Raw genomic sequence first — 13184 nt, forward strand, 5'->3', positions numbered from 1 at the left:
TTTTAGCGGCGGATGGGGTTCTGCGCATGCGCCGAGCGCTGCAGGGCGCATGCGCAATGTGCGCTCGCTGGCCTGAGTGGCTGTAGTGCTGCTACGTCACCGCCTCCGTCGCACCTTTGGCAGTGCCGGATCGTAGAGCTGTGGCGTGGTGTCATGGAACGGCTTGGGTTGGACGGGATCCCCTCCGTGACCTCCACCGTGCGTGCTGTCACACCTCCCTCCCTGCTGTCACCTCCACTGCCCCCCTGCCTCCCATCCTCCATCATCTCAATCACCTCCATCACCTCCACGTGCCTTGTTATTATGGCTCCTGGTGAGGATGCAGAGCCTCAGAGGACAACACCAGGAGGAAGGCTCCTCTTAGAGGATGCATTGAGTCAAGCCTCTAGTCAGACACCCCTGCAATGAACAGGGGCATCTGCAGCTAGGTCAGGGTGCTCAGATCCTCATCCATCCTGACCCTGAGTGTCTCCAGGGTTGGGGTTGGACCTTGGTGCTCTTTTCCAACCTTAATGCTTCTGCGATCCAGCACCCACAAAGACAGCAAAACTCCCATCAGTGTGAATGCTCAGTTCAGTTCCCCCTAGGCAAAATCCCAGATTCAAGCAGACGTTTGAGGACAGAGCTCTGATCCATGTTGCCCTCCCAGTAGAATGAGACCAGCAAAATGCAGGAAACTTTTGTGTTTATTAGGTTAGAAAACCTGGGCAGCCTTTACCTCTGTAAATGAATGCCTTTTTATGCAGGACACAGAAAACAGGCACTGATGCAACATTTGCCAGGAGGATTTGCCCTGCAGTCCTCAAACCCTTCTCTTTATTAGTCATAATGCATAAATCTATTTAAAAAAAAAAAAAAAAAAAAAAAAAAAAAAAAAAAAAAAAAGCAGCAGCAGCATAATGCATAATCTGGAAGCCAGAAGTGTTTTCCTGTGCCTCTTATTGCTCTGTGTCCCTTCTTATCATTCATTTGGTATTTCCTAGGAGGCTTCTCATTAGGAGGCCAGCTAATTATTTCATGTGCGAGCAGCGCTACTTGTATAATGCATTTCTATAGTCAGGCTGCCACCAGTGTGCAAATGCTGGGGGATCCCCTGCGTGAAGTCATTTCAGGGCACTCGTCCTGAGCACGGCAGAGCGAAGCATAGCGGAGATGGGAGCTTCTCCATGCCCTCAACCCCACAAGGCTTGGCTCTCTCCTCCCTCCTCACGCAGAGCTCTTGGTGGCGAAGCGCTTCTTCATCTGGAAGCACTCGCACTGCTTGTACTTCATGGTCAGCCCGTACTGAGGGGTGATGTCCACCTGCTGGCCGGGGGCCAGGCTGATCTCCAGCTGCTGCAGGATGGTGGTCAGGAAGAGGAAGACCTCCCAGCGCCCGATGGATTCCCCGATGCACCGCCTCTTCCCCAGGCCAAAGATCACCACCTTGTCACCCTCCATCTTGTTGATTTCGGTGCCGGATGCATTGAGGAAGCGCTCGGGCTTGAAGGAGGAAGGATCCTTCCAGATCTTCCTGCGGCAGAAGGGAGAGACCTGAGCAAGGTGCTGTGGGCAGAGGCCAAAGAAAGCTTTCGTTTCCCCATCCTAAAGCAGCGGCCCTCTGCTGAGCCTCTGTTCCTGATCCGCAGTGCCAGCTGCACGTCAGCCCCTATCAGCTCAACCCACTGAAACCTCCACTTTGAACTCTCATTGTGTTTGCCTGTGCAGATACCAGGGTTGATTGAACTGGGCTCATAATTCCAGGACGTATTTCAGCTGAAACAGGAGCACGGGAATCAGGCAGGAAGGATGGGAACCGGAGGGATTTCTTCTCTGGCATTCTTCCTGCAAAACCTCTCCAGCCTGCCCCAGCCTAGCTGCACTGGGGGATTTCCCAGCATCTCAGCCAAGGGACTGCTGCTTGGATTTGGGGAAACACATTCCCACATAGCACAAAGCTTCTGACACCTGGTCTGGGAACCCCTTCTGCATCCATCCACCATCATGTTGCATTCATGCACTTATAAGGATGGATCTGAGCTACACTTGTGCCTGGTGCACCTGGTTAGGAACACTTTGGTGTACTCACTCATCGTGGTTCACTTGCCACTGGTTGACAAATACGCAGGTGTTCTTGGGGATGTAATAACCATTCAGTACAGTGTCTTTTGTTGTACTGCAAGAAAAACGGGAGGAGGAGTTGAGAGGAGACTGGCAGCTTTGTCGTGACCTCCAAAGAGACAAAATCCAAACAGTGCTTACCTATGTGGGATGGTGAAGGGCAGGAGGGAGGTGTGCCGGAACACCTCCAGGATGAAGGCTTCTGTGTAGGGCAGCATGCCTCGGTCAGACAGCCGTGGTGTCCTCTCCTGGCCGATGGTCTGATCTGTGGGGTGCAGACAGGAGGAGCTGGTTGGGGGCCAGCCCTCGGTGGAGGTCCCAGCCCTGGAGAAACAGGCTGAGGAACTCACCCAGCTCTGCCTGAATCTTCTTCTGGATGTGGGGGTACAAGGCAGCGTACAATATGCACCAAGACAGGGTGGTTGTCACGGTTTCAAAGCCTGGACAAGCACAGAAGAAAAGTGTTTAGATGGCAAAAGAAGACAGGTAGGAGGATATTTGCAGATCCCGGCGCTCTCAGTGCTTTGGCTGATGACACGCAGCCAATATTTGCCTTGGAGCAGTTCCACCATCAGCCACCACTGCAAAGCCATCTGCTCTGAGCCCACGGTCCCTCCAAAACCCCAGGCTTCCAATCCCATCTGCCAGCAGCAGATGGGGCTGCACGCACCGAGATGCCCTCACCTGCCCCAAAGAGGTCGTTGACGATGGAGATGATGCTCTCATCAGAGGGTTGGACACGGACATCCTCCCCTGTCTTCTTCTCCTGGCAGTGCCCAATCAACGAGTCTGTGACGTCCCGAATGTGCTCCTGGGAAGAGCCAGAGGGTCAGAGACACGAGGGCACATGGGAAGCGGAAAGCTGGAGGCAGTGAATGCCCGCAGGAAAGCAGTGAGATGATATGGTTTGAATTTTGGGGGGTCCTGCGTGGGGCCAGGAGTTGGACTTTACGATCCTTGTGGGTCCCTTCCGATTTAAGGTATTCTGTGATCCTAGGTAGGTAACAAAGCCAACCCAAAAGGTGAGGAGAACTGGGGATGTGCTAGAGAAAAACCAACAGTTCTGGGAGCCCCACCACATACTGCAAGCAGCAGAATTAGATGTGAGCCTCCTCCATGGCATCTTGGTTTCATCAGGCAGAAAGCAGAGCAAAAGCTCGAATTCTGTGCCTTCTTTCAGTGATGTTAATAAATGGGATCATGACAAAGAGAAAGAGCAGTGAGGCAAAGGAAAGGTTTGCCACAGAACGGCACCCAAGCTCTTACCTTATCAAAGGTAGTGTAATGGTTCTGGACGATTTTCTGTATGAAGGCATCGAAACGAATGTTGACATCCTTAAAGGCAGCCATGGCACGGTTGGGGAGGTACCGGAGCAGCGGGATGAAGTCAGAGGGGTTTCCAGCAGCAGTCACATCCCCAAACTCAGTGTTCATGTTCACCACGCTGAGCAGCTCCTGGTCGTCGTGGTCGTAACGCTTGCCAAAGCAAATGGCACAGATGACGTTGGCCACCGACACCACCAGGTAGCTGTAGGGGTCAAAGCTCTGCTTCCCCTCCATCAGCTGCAGGAATTTGGTGACCAGGTAGCTGGCCTCGGTGGTGACGTGCTCCTCCAAGAGGCAGCTGGAGGAGGCCGTGGGGCTGGCGGCGATGGAGAAGGTCTTCAGGGCGTTCTGTGCCAGCTTCCTACGGGCTTTCCAGGCATCCCCACATTCGTAGCTGAATGCCAGGCTGTGGCCATTGGAGATGTACTTAAAGCTGGGCAGGTCAGGGCGTCCCATGAAGTCTTCTGCTTGCCTCACCAAGGCTTGCCTGATGGTTTCCAGCCCGCTGAGCACCACCACGGGCCGGGAGCCGATGGTCACCTCCATCACATCCCCGTATTTGCGGCTCATCTGGGTGAGCACCAAGTGTGGGTCCTTCCTCAGCTCCAGCACACTGCCCAGCATTGGGAGCCCACGGGGACCCGGGGGTCTGCGCAGCCCCTTGGGTGTGTGCTGCCGGCGGGTCTGGGTCAGCAGCAGGAGCAGGCAGAAAGTGGCAGCTGCCACCAGCACCTCGGTGGCCGAGATGAGACCTGAGCTGCCCACCTGTGCCATCGCTGCCTGCGATCCCGCTGCCATCTGGAAGTGAACCTGGAGGGGAGAAAGCGCTGATGAAGAGGAGGGTCCTCCACCAGATATTGGGGTTTGAGATTGTGGGTGACCCCACGCAAGCCACCGGGACCCCCTCGCTGCCCAGAAGCAATGGCTGCAGGTGGGATGCTGGAGGGTTGGGGATGGGAACGCTCACCTCTGGGTGCTGCTGTCCCACGAGGGCCCGATCCTGCCACCAGGTACCCGCTGTCCCTCCGAGCCTGCTTTATATGCATCGCCTCCCGCTGCCGTTGGCCGGGACACCTCCCATCACGTGACCCAAAGTTGAACTGCGGCCAAACTTTTGAACACCCCCCACCTCTCCCCGCCGGTCCCCCACCAACCTCCCCGGTAGCCCTCCTGGTTTTGCGGGGTGGACACCTGCGGGGAGCCCCGACGGGGCGGGGGGGTGCCGAGGTGGCACGGCGCGGAGGGCGTTCGCGGCGCCACGAGCGGTTGCCGGGACATCGGGCGGGGGATCCGGAGGTCCCGTGAGGAAGGCTGTGGGGGGACATCGCGTGCGAAGCGGGCGGGAGGTTTGGGAACCTGCACCGCCCCGGTCCCTGCAGTCACGCTACCGGGGAGGTTCTTAAAGGAGCCGCAGCCCCACGCGGCTCCGCGAACACGCGGGGGGCGGCTGCAGCCCCCTCGTCACGCTGAGCTCCCCGCTGCCGCCCGAGCCGCCCCGAGGTGGGGATCTCGGATCTCAGCCCCTTCCCCACTCTTTGCCCTCGGGGCTGGACGCCTGGCCGCCCCACGGGACTCACGTCGCGGGGCTCCCGTCCCGGTTAAATATTGGCCAGGTTCGCGTGAGAAGCGATCGTGCCCTCAGTGCCCCTCTGCCCCCAGGGGGCACGTCGGGGTGAGGGGGGAGGTGGCGAGTGAACAGCACGGGGCAGCGAGGAGGAGAGAGCTGCTATTTGGGGGGGGGACACAAAGGGGACCCACCCCCAGGCGCTTGGGGACATCGCGTGCGAAGGGGCCAGGAACAACGTGGGACGGTCACTCTCTGTCACGCTATGGGTGTGTGGGTGGGAAATGGCTTTTAAAGGGCCAGGGCGGTGGCCCCACGTCCACGAGCCCGTCCCGGGGTCAGGGCGGCGCCGGGACCTTGCGGGATCAGATCCCCCCCCGGCGCCGTCGGGGGTAACGGGGCTCGGTGCCAGGCGTGTCCCCAGGGCAAAGCGGGGCTCAGCAGTGCCTCCGCGTGTGTCTCTGCTTAGGGATGACACGGTGGCAGGGTCCGGCGACAGCCGTGCAGCCGTCCCCTACAAGCAGCCTCGGAGCTGCTCGCCCCGTCTGTGCATCCATCCAGTCATACCCTCTCCACCCTCCCCTCCCCCCCCAACCTTCTCAGCACTTCCCGTCTGTCTGAGCTCATCTGCCGTGTGCTGACCGGCACCTTCCCCACGCGGAGCTGGGAGGCATCTGCGGGCTGGGACGCCTGCGTGGTGCCCGTCATTAGCGCGTGCAATTACGGGGCCGGCTTTTATCAGCGGGGATTTTGTAACTGTTCTTGCCAAGCATTAATGAGCCCAGGCACTGCTATTAACGATCCCGCTCGAGCCAGATGTTGAAAGCCTTTATTAAACATTAGCTCGGCTTGTACCTGGGCAAAATTCCCACCGTGCTTTCCAAGGAACGGATGAAAACTGGGGCCAAATTGTATCCCATCTCATCAGCCTCCCTGCTGCCCTGAGCACTTGTGCATCGCACCGAGGAGGGATGCAGTGTGTCCCCATCGGGGCACGCAGGGGGACGAGCCCTCTGGGATGCCCCCAGCCTTGCCCCTGTCCCCTGCCCTATGTCAGCAGCTCCCCCTGCCCTGCCACTCCTCTCCCTGCAGCAGGGGAAGCGCGCCAGCCACTTCTCACGCAACCCTGGCCAATGGTTAACCCGAGGCCAGAGGTCCTGCCACTGATAGCGTGGGGATACAGGTGCCCCATTTGAAAGGCTAGTGCCCTGGAGCATCTCAGAGCCGGAGGGCGTATGCCTGCGTATCTAGAGTGGCTCCAGATGGGATCAGCCCCTCTGTTAATAGGTAGTCGCTCGTTGGGTCTTGGCTGCTGTGACCCTCAGATAAGCACCCAAAAATGCATATAAAGCCCCGTGGCAGAGCTAAGAAGCAGGGGAAGAGGATCCTGCGTGGTTCCTGGCTCTGAGTGCCCTCTGCCTGTCTCTGCCCAGCTTCAAGGACCTGCAGGTAGGAATGTATGCATGTGGCTCTGAACACAGAGGTAGGATCGAGAAGGTATTTATGTCAGCATAAGAAATTCACGGAATGTCTCTGCCATCCCTCTCTTTCTCTACACTCTCTGCTCTGTTTAAAATAACTTTTTCAAACCCTAACTCTACACCACGCTTCCTTCCAGGTGGCAATGGGGCCAGAGGAAGTGATGGCACAGGTGGGCAGCTCAGGTCTCATCTTGGCCACCGAGGTGCTGGTGGCAGCTGCCACTTTCTGCCTGCTCCTGCTGCTGACCCAGACCCACCGGCAGCACACACCCAAGGGGCTGCGCAGACCCCCGGGTCCCCGTGGGCTCCCAATGCTGGGCAGTGTGCTGGAGCTGAGGAAGGACCCACACCTGGTGCTCACCCAGATGAGCCGCAAATACGGGGATGTGATGGAGGTGACCATCGGCTCCCGGCCCGTGGTGGTGCTCAGCGGGTTGGAAACCATCAGGCAAGCCTTGGTGAGGCAAGCAGAAGACTTCATGGGACGCCCTGACCTCTACAGCTTCCGACACATTACGGATGGACAGAGCCTGACCTTCAGCACTGACACGGGGGAAATGTGGAGAGCCCGTAGGAAGCTGGCACAGAACGCCCTAAAGACCTTCTCCATCGCCGCCAGCCCCACGGCCTCCTCCAGCTGCCTCTTGGAGGAACACGTCACCAGCGAGGCCAGCTACCTGGTCACCAAATTCCTGCAGCTGATGGAGGAGAAGCAGAGCTTTGACCCCTACCGCTACATGGTGGTGTCGGTGGCCAATGTCATCTGTGCCATTTGCTTTGGCAAGCGTTACGACCACGATGACCAGGAGCTGCTCAACGTGGTGAACGTGGTGGATGAGTTTGTGGATGTGACTGCTGTTGGCAACCCAGCTGACTTCATCCCGCTGCTCCGGTACCTCCCCAGTCGCAACATGGATTTATTTCTGGATTTCAACAAGCGATTCATGAAATTGTTGAAGACAGCTGTGGAAGAGCACTACCAGACTTTTGACAAGGTAAGAGCTCACAGGAGCCTCACCTGCTGTTCCCCCTTGGTATCAGTGAGTTACTTGTGCTCTTGCTGCTAATGGCCAGCTCATTTTCATAGACTGTAAAGTCAGTAGGGCTGTAGAGTGTTGGAGGGCGGACACCCTTGCTCATACCACCATGGGTTCTTACAGCAAGTCAGCATCACTTGTCTCTTCTTCTCAGAACAACATCCGAGATGTCACCGACTCCCTCATTGAGCAGTGCATGGAGAAAAAAGCCGAAGCCAACAGTGCCACACAGATCCCAAATGAGAAGATCATCAACCTGGTGAATGACATCTTTGGAGCAGGTATGTCTTCCCAGCGCTCCCTCAGCTCCTGCAGCTTGTCTCAGGCTCCTCACTCCTCCTTGTCCAACCCCAGGCAGCCAGGCTGGAGCTAAGCACCCACCTGGCTCTCTGGTTTTCTCCCAGTAACCCAGAGACCCCATGGGACATCAGCTCTGGAAAGAGGCTTTAGGAAGAAGCACAGAGCACAGTTTGTAGCTTGATCAAGCTTCCAAGCCAGGGTGGTTGAAGGAGGTGCCTGCTGACTGGTTCATGCTAGAGCAGCCCTGTGGAAACTCCCTCGATTCCCAGGAAGCTAGAATCTTAGCCCAACCTGATGTAAACAAGGGGTAGACAGAGAGGAATGAGAACTGAAGTTTTTAGTAAAGCTTTCTCCATCAGGATAAAAGTCCGAGCCCTACTGTGTGCGCCTAGGATGTCCTCTGCCCTGCACATTGTGTAGACCTGGTCCGCTCTCTGTCTAGGCTTTGACACTGTGACAACTGCCCTGTCCTGGAGCCTCATGTACCTCGTGACGTATCCCCACATCCAGAAGAAGATTCAGGCAGAGCTGGGTGAGTTCCTCAGCCCGTTTCTCCAGGGCTGGGACCTCCACCGAGGGCTGGCCCCCAACCAGCTCCTCCTGTCCGCACCCCACAGATCAGACCATCGGCCGGGAGAGGACACCACGGCTGTCTGACCGAGGCATGCTGCCCTACACAGAAGCCTTCATCCTGGAGGTGTTCCGGCACACCTCCTTCATACCCTTCACCATCCCACACAGGCAAGTGCTGGGCTTTCAAAGAGGAGGGAGGGTCAAGCTGGTCTTAATGAAGTCCGCTGAGGATGCAGAAGAGCCTCTTTGCTTCCCAAAACCTCACAGTCCTCTCTCCTCCCACCAGCACGACCAGAGACACGGTGCTGAATGGCTACTATATCCCAAAGGACCGCTGCGTGTTTATCAACCAGTGGCAAGTGAATCACGATGAGTGAGTACCTTCAAGGGCAGGAAGCCTCCTGCTCTGGGAGAAAAAGGAGCAGATGAGGTATCTGCTGAACCCAGTGTCCCCTGCATCCGTGGCCAGGGGACATCATCTCAAAATCTGATGTCTGCCATTGTAGGAAACTTTGGAAGGATCCACAGGCTTTCAACCCAGAGCGTTTCCTCAATGCTGAAGGGACTGAACTGAACAAAGTGGATGCGGAGAAGGTGATGACTTTTGGCCTGGGGAAAAGGAGGTGCATTGGGGAAAACATAGGCAAGTGGGAGGTGTTCCTTTTCCTGTCCACGTTGCTCCAGCAACTGGAGTTCAGCATCCGCGATGGCAAGAAGGCAGACATGACACCTATATATGGACTGTCCATCAAGCACAAGAGATGTGAGCACTTTCAAGTCAAGAAACGCTTCTCCATGAAGAGCTCAAACTGAGCAGTTTATCCATAGCCCAGGTATTTTCACCTGGGCGCCCTTATAACAGACCTGGGTCTGGCATTACCTCACAGAACCGTGCAATAAACAAAAGCCATTGAAGCTCCCGTTCTCAGTCTTGTTCACTTCCTTGTGTTTGTTCACCTTCTTTGTTTCCCAGCATTTCTGGTGTTGGATGTTCTGTCCTGTCTACTCTTAGCACCACAAAGCACAGTTATGGGGGGCACAAGCTGCCATTTGAGGGAAGGACAGGAAATGTATCCCAAACCATCTGAAGGCCTCGGGGCTGTATTCCTTCAGAATTACTCTTTGACAGCTGAAGGACAACCAACCTATGCCCCAAGACCTTGGCAGAACTGATGCCCAAAGCCTGGATGGGGATGAGGATGATGCTATCAATGTCCAGCCAGCATCACTGCTTCTGGACTTCTCAGGGGACAGATTTTCACCAATTGGAATTTACCTTCACTGTAGATGAGAGTGCAGGGAATAAATTATTGGAGATTTTGGGAAGATATCTTGGAAAAATGCTGATAGTTCTCCAAGCCCTCCAAAGACAAGGCTTCCTTGTTTCTACATTGGGTTTTTAATTGCTCGACTGACTTGTCCCTCTGAGATCCCATTCAGAAGCTTCAATGCCTCTCTGAGAATCTATCAGACAACCTTGCACCAGGCTGTTGGTTTTCTGGGCTGGAGCAAGGGTGTTTTCGTGACAGGGAGAGGAGAACAGGACCTTCTCCAACTCAAACCCAAAAGTTTACATTGGCTGTCAGTCAATCCCTGCCAGGAAGGCCAGATGCCTCCTCTTCTTGCCCTAGTACAGCTTGGTGTTCGTTTGCACGCAACCCAGTAGCTGTCACGCAACGATATGGGAACAAGAACAACCACTCAGTGCAGCACTGCTCTTGAACCCGTTTCCATGGGTTGCATCTACTCAACCATTACACCAGACCCTAACCAATGAGACTTCTCTTTGGGTCCGAATACGGGTGCCTGGTAACGTGGAAACACGCCTTGAGCAAAAACTTCCAAGAAGAGAGGAAAACAAAAGAGCCCTTGTGGGGAAGGAAATGGGGAAGCCGATTGCCCAAGACCTCACGGAGATTCCAGCAAGAACTGGGAGGTGTTCAGACCCGTTAAACCGGCAGGAATGGAAGGAACAACTCTTCGTCTGTCCAGATGCTGCCAATGGGTGTAGGGGATGATGAGGCAGGAAGAAGGAGTTTGGAGCCCAGGTCAATCTCTGCTCTCAGCATGGAGACAAATGGAGAACTAATTCTGCCTAGCTTCAATAAAGATGCTGATGCAGCTATTTCCAGCATGCTGCTGAGTCAAAAGTTCCTTTAAGCTGAGGTCACCAGACTTGGAGGAAATGTGGACGGGCGGCTTAGGACCACGCATGAGGTCCACTGGGCAGATAGCATCTCAACAGAACAACAAAATAAAATAGGTAAAGGCAATCTATTCACGACCTGCCTGTCCATGGAGGGCATCCCAAGGACAGCCCAGGGAAGGTGGAATCATCACAGACATGGGATGAGCTTCTCAGCACCTAACTTGGGGGAAGACCTCCAGGACCATCCCGTCATGGTGTCACCACCACCCCATGGTGTGGGAGGCTCCCATGGGCTCAGCCAGCGACTCTGGTGCTGGTGCAGGACCAGAGTCCCATCAGCTGGAGCCATTGCGTGACTCTGTCCTCCTGAGTCCTGGTGCTGGTTACTGATAAGGCCTGCAATAAGCAGGTGCTGATATAAAGGAAGAACGCTGGGACGATTTTTACCCTTTAGAGATGGATGTTTTATAGCCCCGGGGCCGATAAGTGGATTAATATTAACATCAGGGAGGTGAAACAGCTCCTTGGTGATTGTTCCTCCAGAAGCGTTTATCAAGGGCTGATTGCTGCCCCTGGGATAACTGCAGCCTGAGGGTGCAGTGGGCAGAACCAGGGTGAAGTCACTGCAGAGCTGTGATGGGGAAGGGAGAGAGAAGGCAGGAGGGGAGTGGAAGGAGAGCAAGCAGTGAGCAGCAAGGAGACCTTTTGTGGAGGCTCTGGAAGGGAGCAGGGCTGCCATACAAGGTTGGACTGGCCTCCTTGGACATTCTTGGTGTGTCCTGGCAGCTCTCATCAAAGTGCTCCCATGCTGCACTCACAGCTCTGCCCTTCCTCCTCTTCCCCACCACCTCCCAATAAGCAAATCTATCGATCATTGCCACACCAGCACCAACTGCTCACACAACTCCTCTATCTTCGTCTTCCCACAGATTATTTCCCTCGATTAAAGCCTCCATTTATTCCCCAGGTAACTTGAGATTGCCATGATTTCTTTATGGGGACCTTTATGGGGACCGGAGCTGTGATAAGCCAGGGGAGCTTTGATTGTACCACAGCTAATTGCTTTTATTGGCGCTTTTAAAGTGAGTCAGCACTGAGCCATGGCCTCTTGGCTCCTGGTCCTCCTGCCAAGCTGGTGAGGCTCACCAGTCCCTTGAGCCCACAGAAAAACATCCAGCAGGGATGGAAACCTTAAATGCAGGCAGCACCAAGCTCCTCCACCTGGACGCCAGCCTTTGGAGTTCCCAATTCCCCAGAGGAGTTGCTCCAGTACTTAATGACCCTCCTTGTTAAAAGAGCGCCCTGTACATTTCTAACCCAGCTCCATCTCTCTTCTTTCCCTCAGCACTCTTGGGTGCCTGTAATTGATGGCCAAGCCTGCTCAGTTTTGCCAAGGGAGAAATAAATTGTCTCCTAAGCTAAGCAGGCGTCACAGAATCATAGATCACAGAATCACAGAATGGCCAGGGTTGGAAGGGACCTCGAGGATCATGAATGTCCAACCCCCCTGCCACATGCAGGGCCACCAACCTCCACATTTAATGCCAGACCACTGCTGTGACTGCCAGTCCCCAAAAGAGGGGACAGCCCCTCCTTGTTAATAATACTCTTGATGCTTGATGTCTTCAGGCTCACTTTGAGCCCCACATTTCTGAGCCACGTGTGCAGTGTGATGGCACCCGAGCACCGTGAGCTTTGCTCCTGCATCCCTTATTGAGGGGTTAGTGGGCAGGGTGGTGATGGGCTGGTGGTTAGACGAGATGATCCCAGTGGTCATTCCAACCTTAATGATTCTATGACAAGATGATCTCCAAAGATCACATCTCCTTGCCTCTCCACATTCAGGACCAAGCCAGGCTTTCCTCTTCCTTCAGCCACGGGAGCAGCTGTGTTGCAGTGGGAAGAGTGGCTGATTTCTGCCTCTGGGGGAAGAAAAACTGCTCCCCACCATGGAGCATGGCTCTCTGATTTTATCTTCCAGGGCACTGGAGCTGGTGGGACTTTCTCTGGACCCCAAGCCTGAAGGTACAATGGGGTGCACAAGAAAGCAGGTGAGGGTGGAGTTTGTCCCTGGGTTGAGGCAGAGCAAAGCAGTCACGGTGATAACCACATCCTGCACACCGAGGGCTGCTTGGGACAAGTGGGGGTTGGGGGCACCGACCTCAATCCCAGCTCTCCTTCAGCTCCCTGCACCCCTCACCAGCATCTGGCACACTGGGAGACCCCACGGCAACCCAATCCCTTCTGTTTTAATTAAAACCCTCCTGGAAACGAGGGAAGTCTCGGAAAATGAGGCAGAACCAACGAGGTGTTTTAGGAGCCGGCACACGGCATGCGAGGGTCAGGGTTGAATGTCCTCAGGGAGCAGCACCAGGCACAGCAGTGCGGGTCCCGAAGCAGCGATGCTCTCCGGAGCCTTTTTGTCCCCTGTGAGTCGCCTTTGGGACGTGATCGCCCTCGTGTGGCATCTGCCACATCTCTGCTCTGCATGAACGGAACCTTTCCCTGAAAGGCTGAGCTCCTGCTCCGAGCGTTTGGGGGATGCTCATGCGGGGGATGCTCATGTAGAGGATGCTCATCAGGAGGATGCTCATTCGGGGAAGGGGATGCTCACTTGGGGGATGCTCATTTGGAGAGGGAGCTTTGTATCCCCA

General features: G+C 55.4%; 2 protein-coding genes across 2 annotated transcripts; one reads left to right on the plus strand and one right to left on the minus strand.

The window, feature by feature from the left end:
* Positions 1 to 698: 698 nt before the first annotated feature.
* Positions 699 to 4526, minus strand: LOC125698130 (cytochrome P450 1A4). Its single transcript, XM_048956058.1, has 7 exons — positions 4394 to 4526; positions 3367 to 4236; positions 2785 to 2911; positions 2451 to 2540; positions 2242 to 2365; positions 2069 to 2155; positions 699 to 1513 (listed from the first exon to the last, which is right to left on the minus strand). Exons 2-7 carry the CDS (start codon positions 4222 to 4224, stop codon positions 1207 to 1209), a joined length of 1593 nt encoding a protein of 530 aa, XP_048812015.1. The 5' UTR covers positions 4225 to 4236; positions 4394 to 4526; the 3' UTR covers positions 699 to 1206.
* Positions 4527 to 6221: 1695 nt separating this feature from the next.
* On the plus strand, positions 6222 to 9472 carry LOC125698141 (cytochrome P450 1A5). Its single transcript, XM_048956078.1, has 7 exons — positions 6222 to 6439; positions 6609 to 7466; positions 7663 to 7789; positions 8251 to 8340; positions 8426 to 8549; positions 8668 to 8754; positions 8888 to 9472. Exons 2-7 carry the CDS (start codon positions 6615 to 6617, stop codon positions 9192 to 9194), a joined length of 1587 nt encoding a protein of 528 aa, XP_048812035.1. The 5' UTR covers positions 6222 to 6439; positions 6609 to 6614; the 3' UTR covers positions 9195 to 9472.
* The last annotated feature ends 3712 nt before the right edge of the window (positions 9473 to 13184 follow it).

Source organism: Lagopus muta, chromosome 10, assembly GCF_023343835.1.
Source record: "Lagopus muta isolate bLagMut1 chromosome 10, bLagMut1 primary, whole genome shotgun sequence".
Classification (NCBI taxonomy): Eukaryota; Metazoa; Chordata; class Aves; order Galliformes; family Phasianidae; genus Lagopus; species Lagopus muta.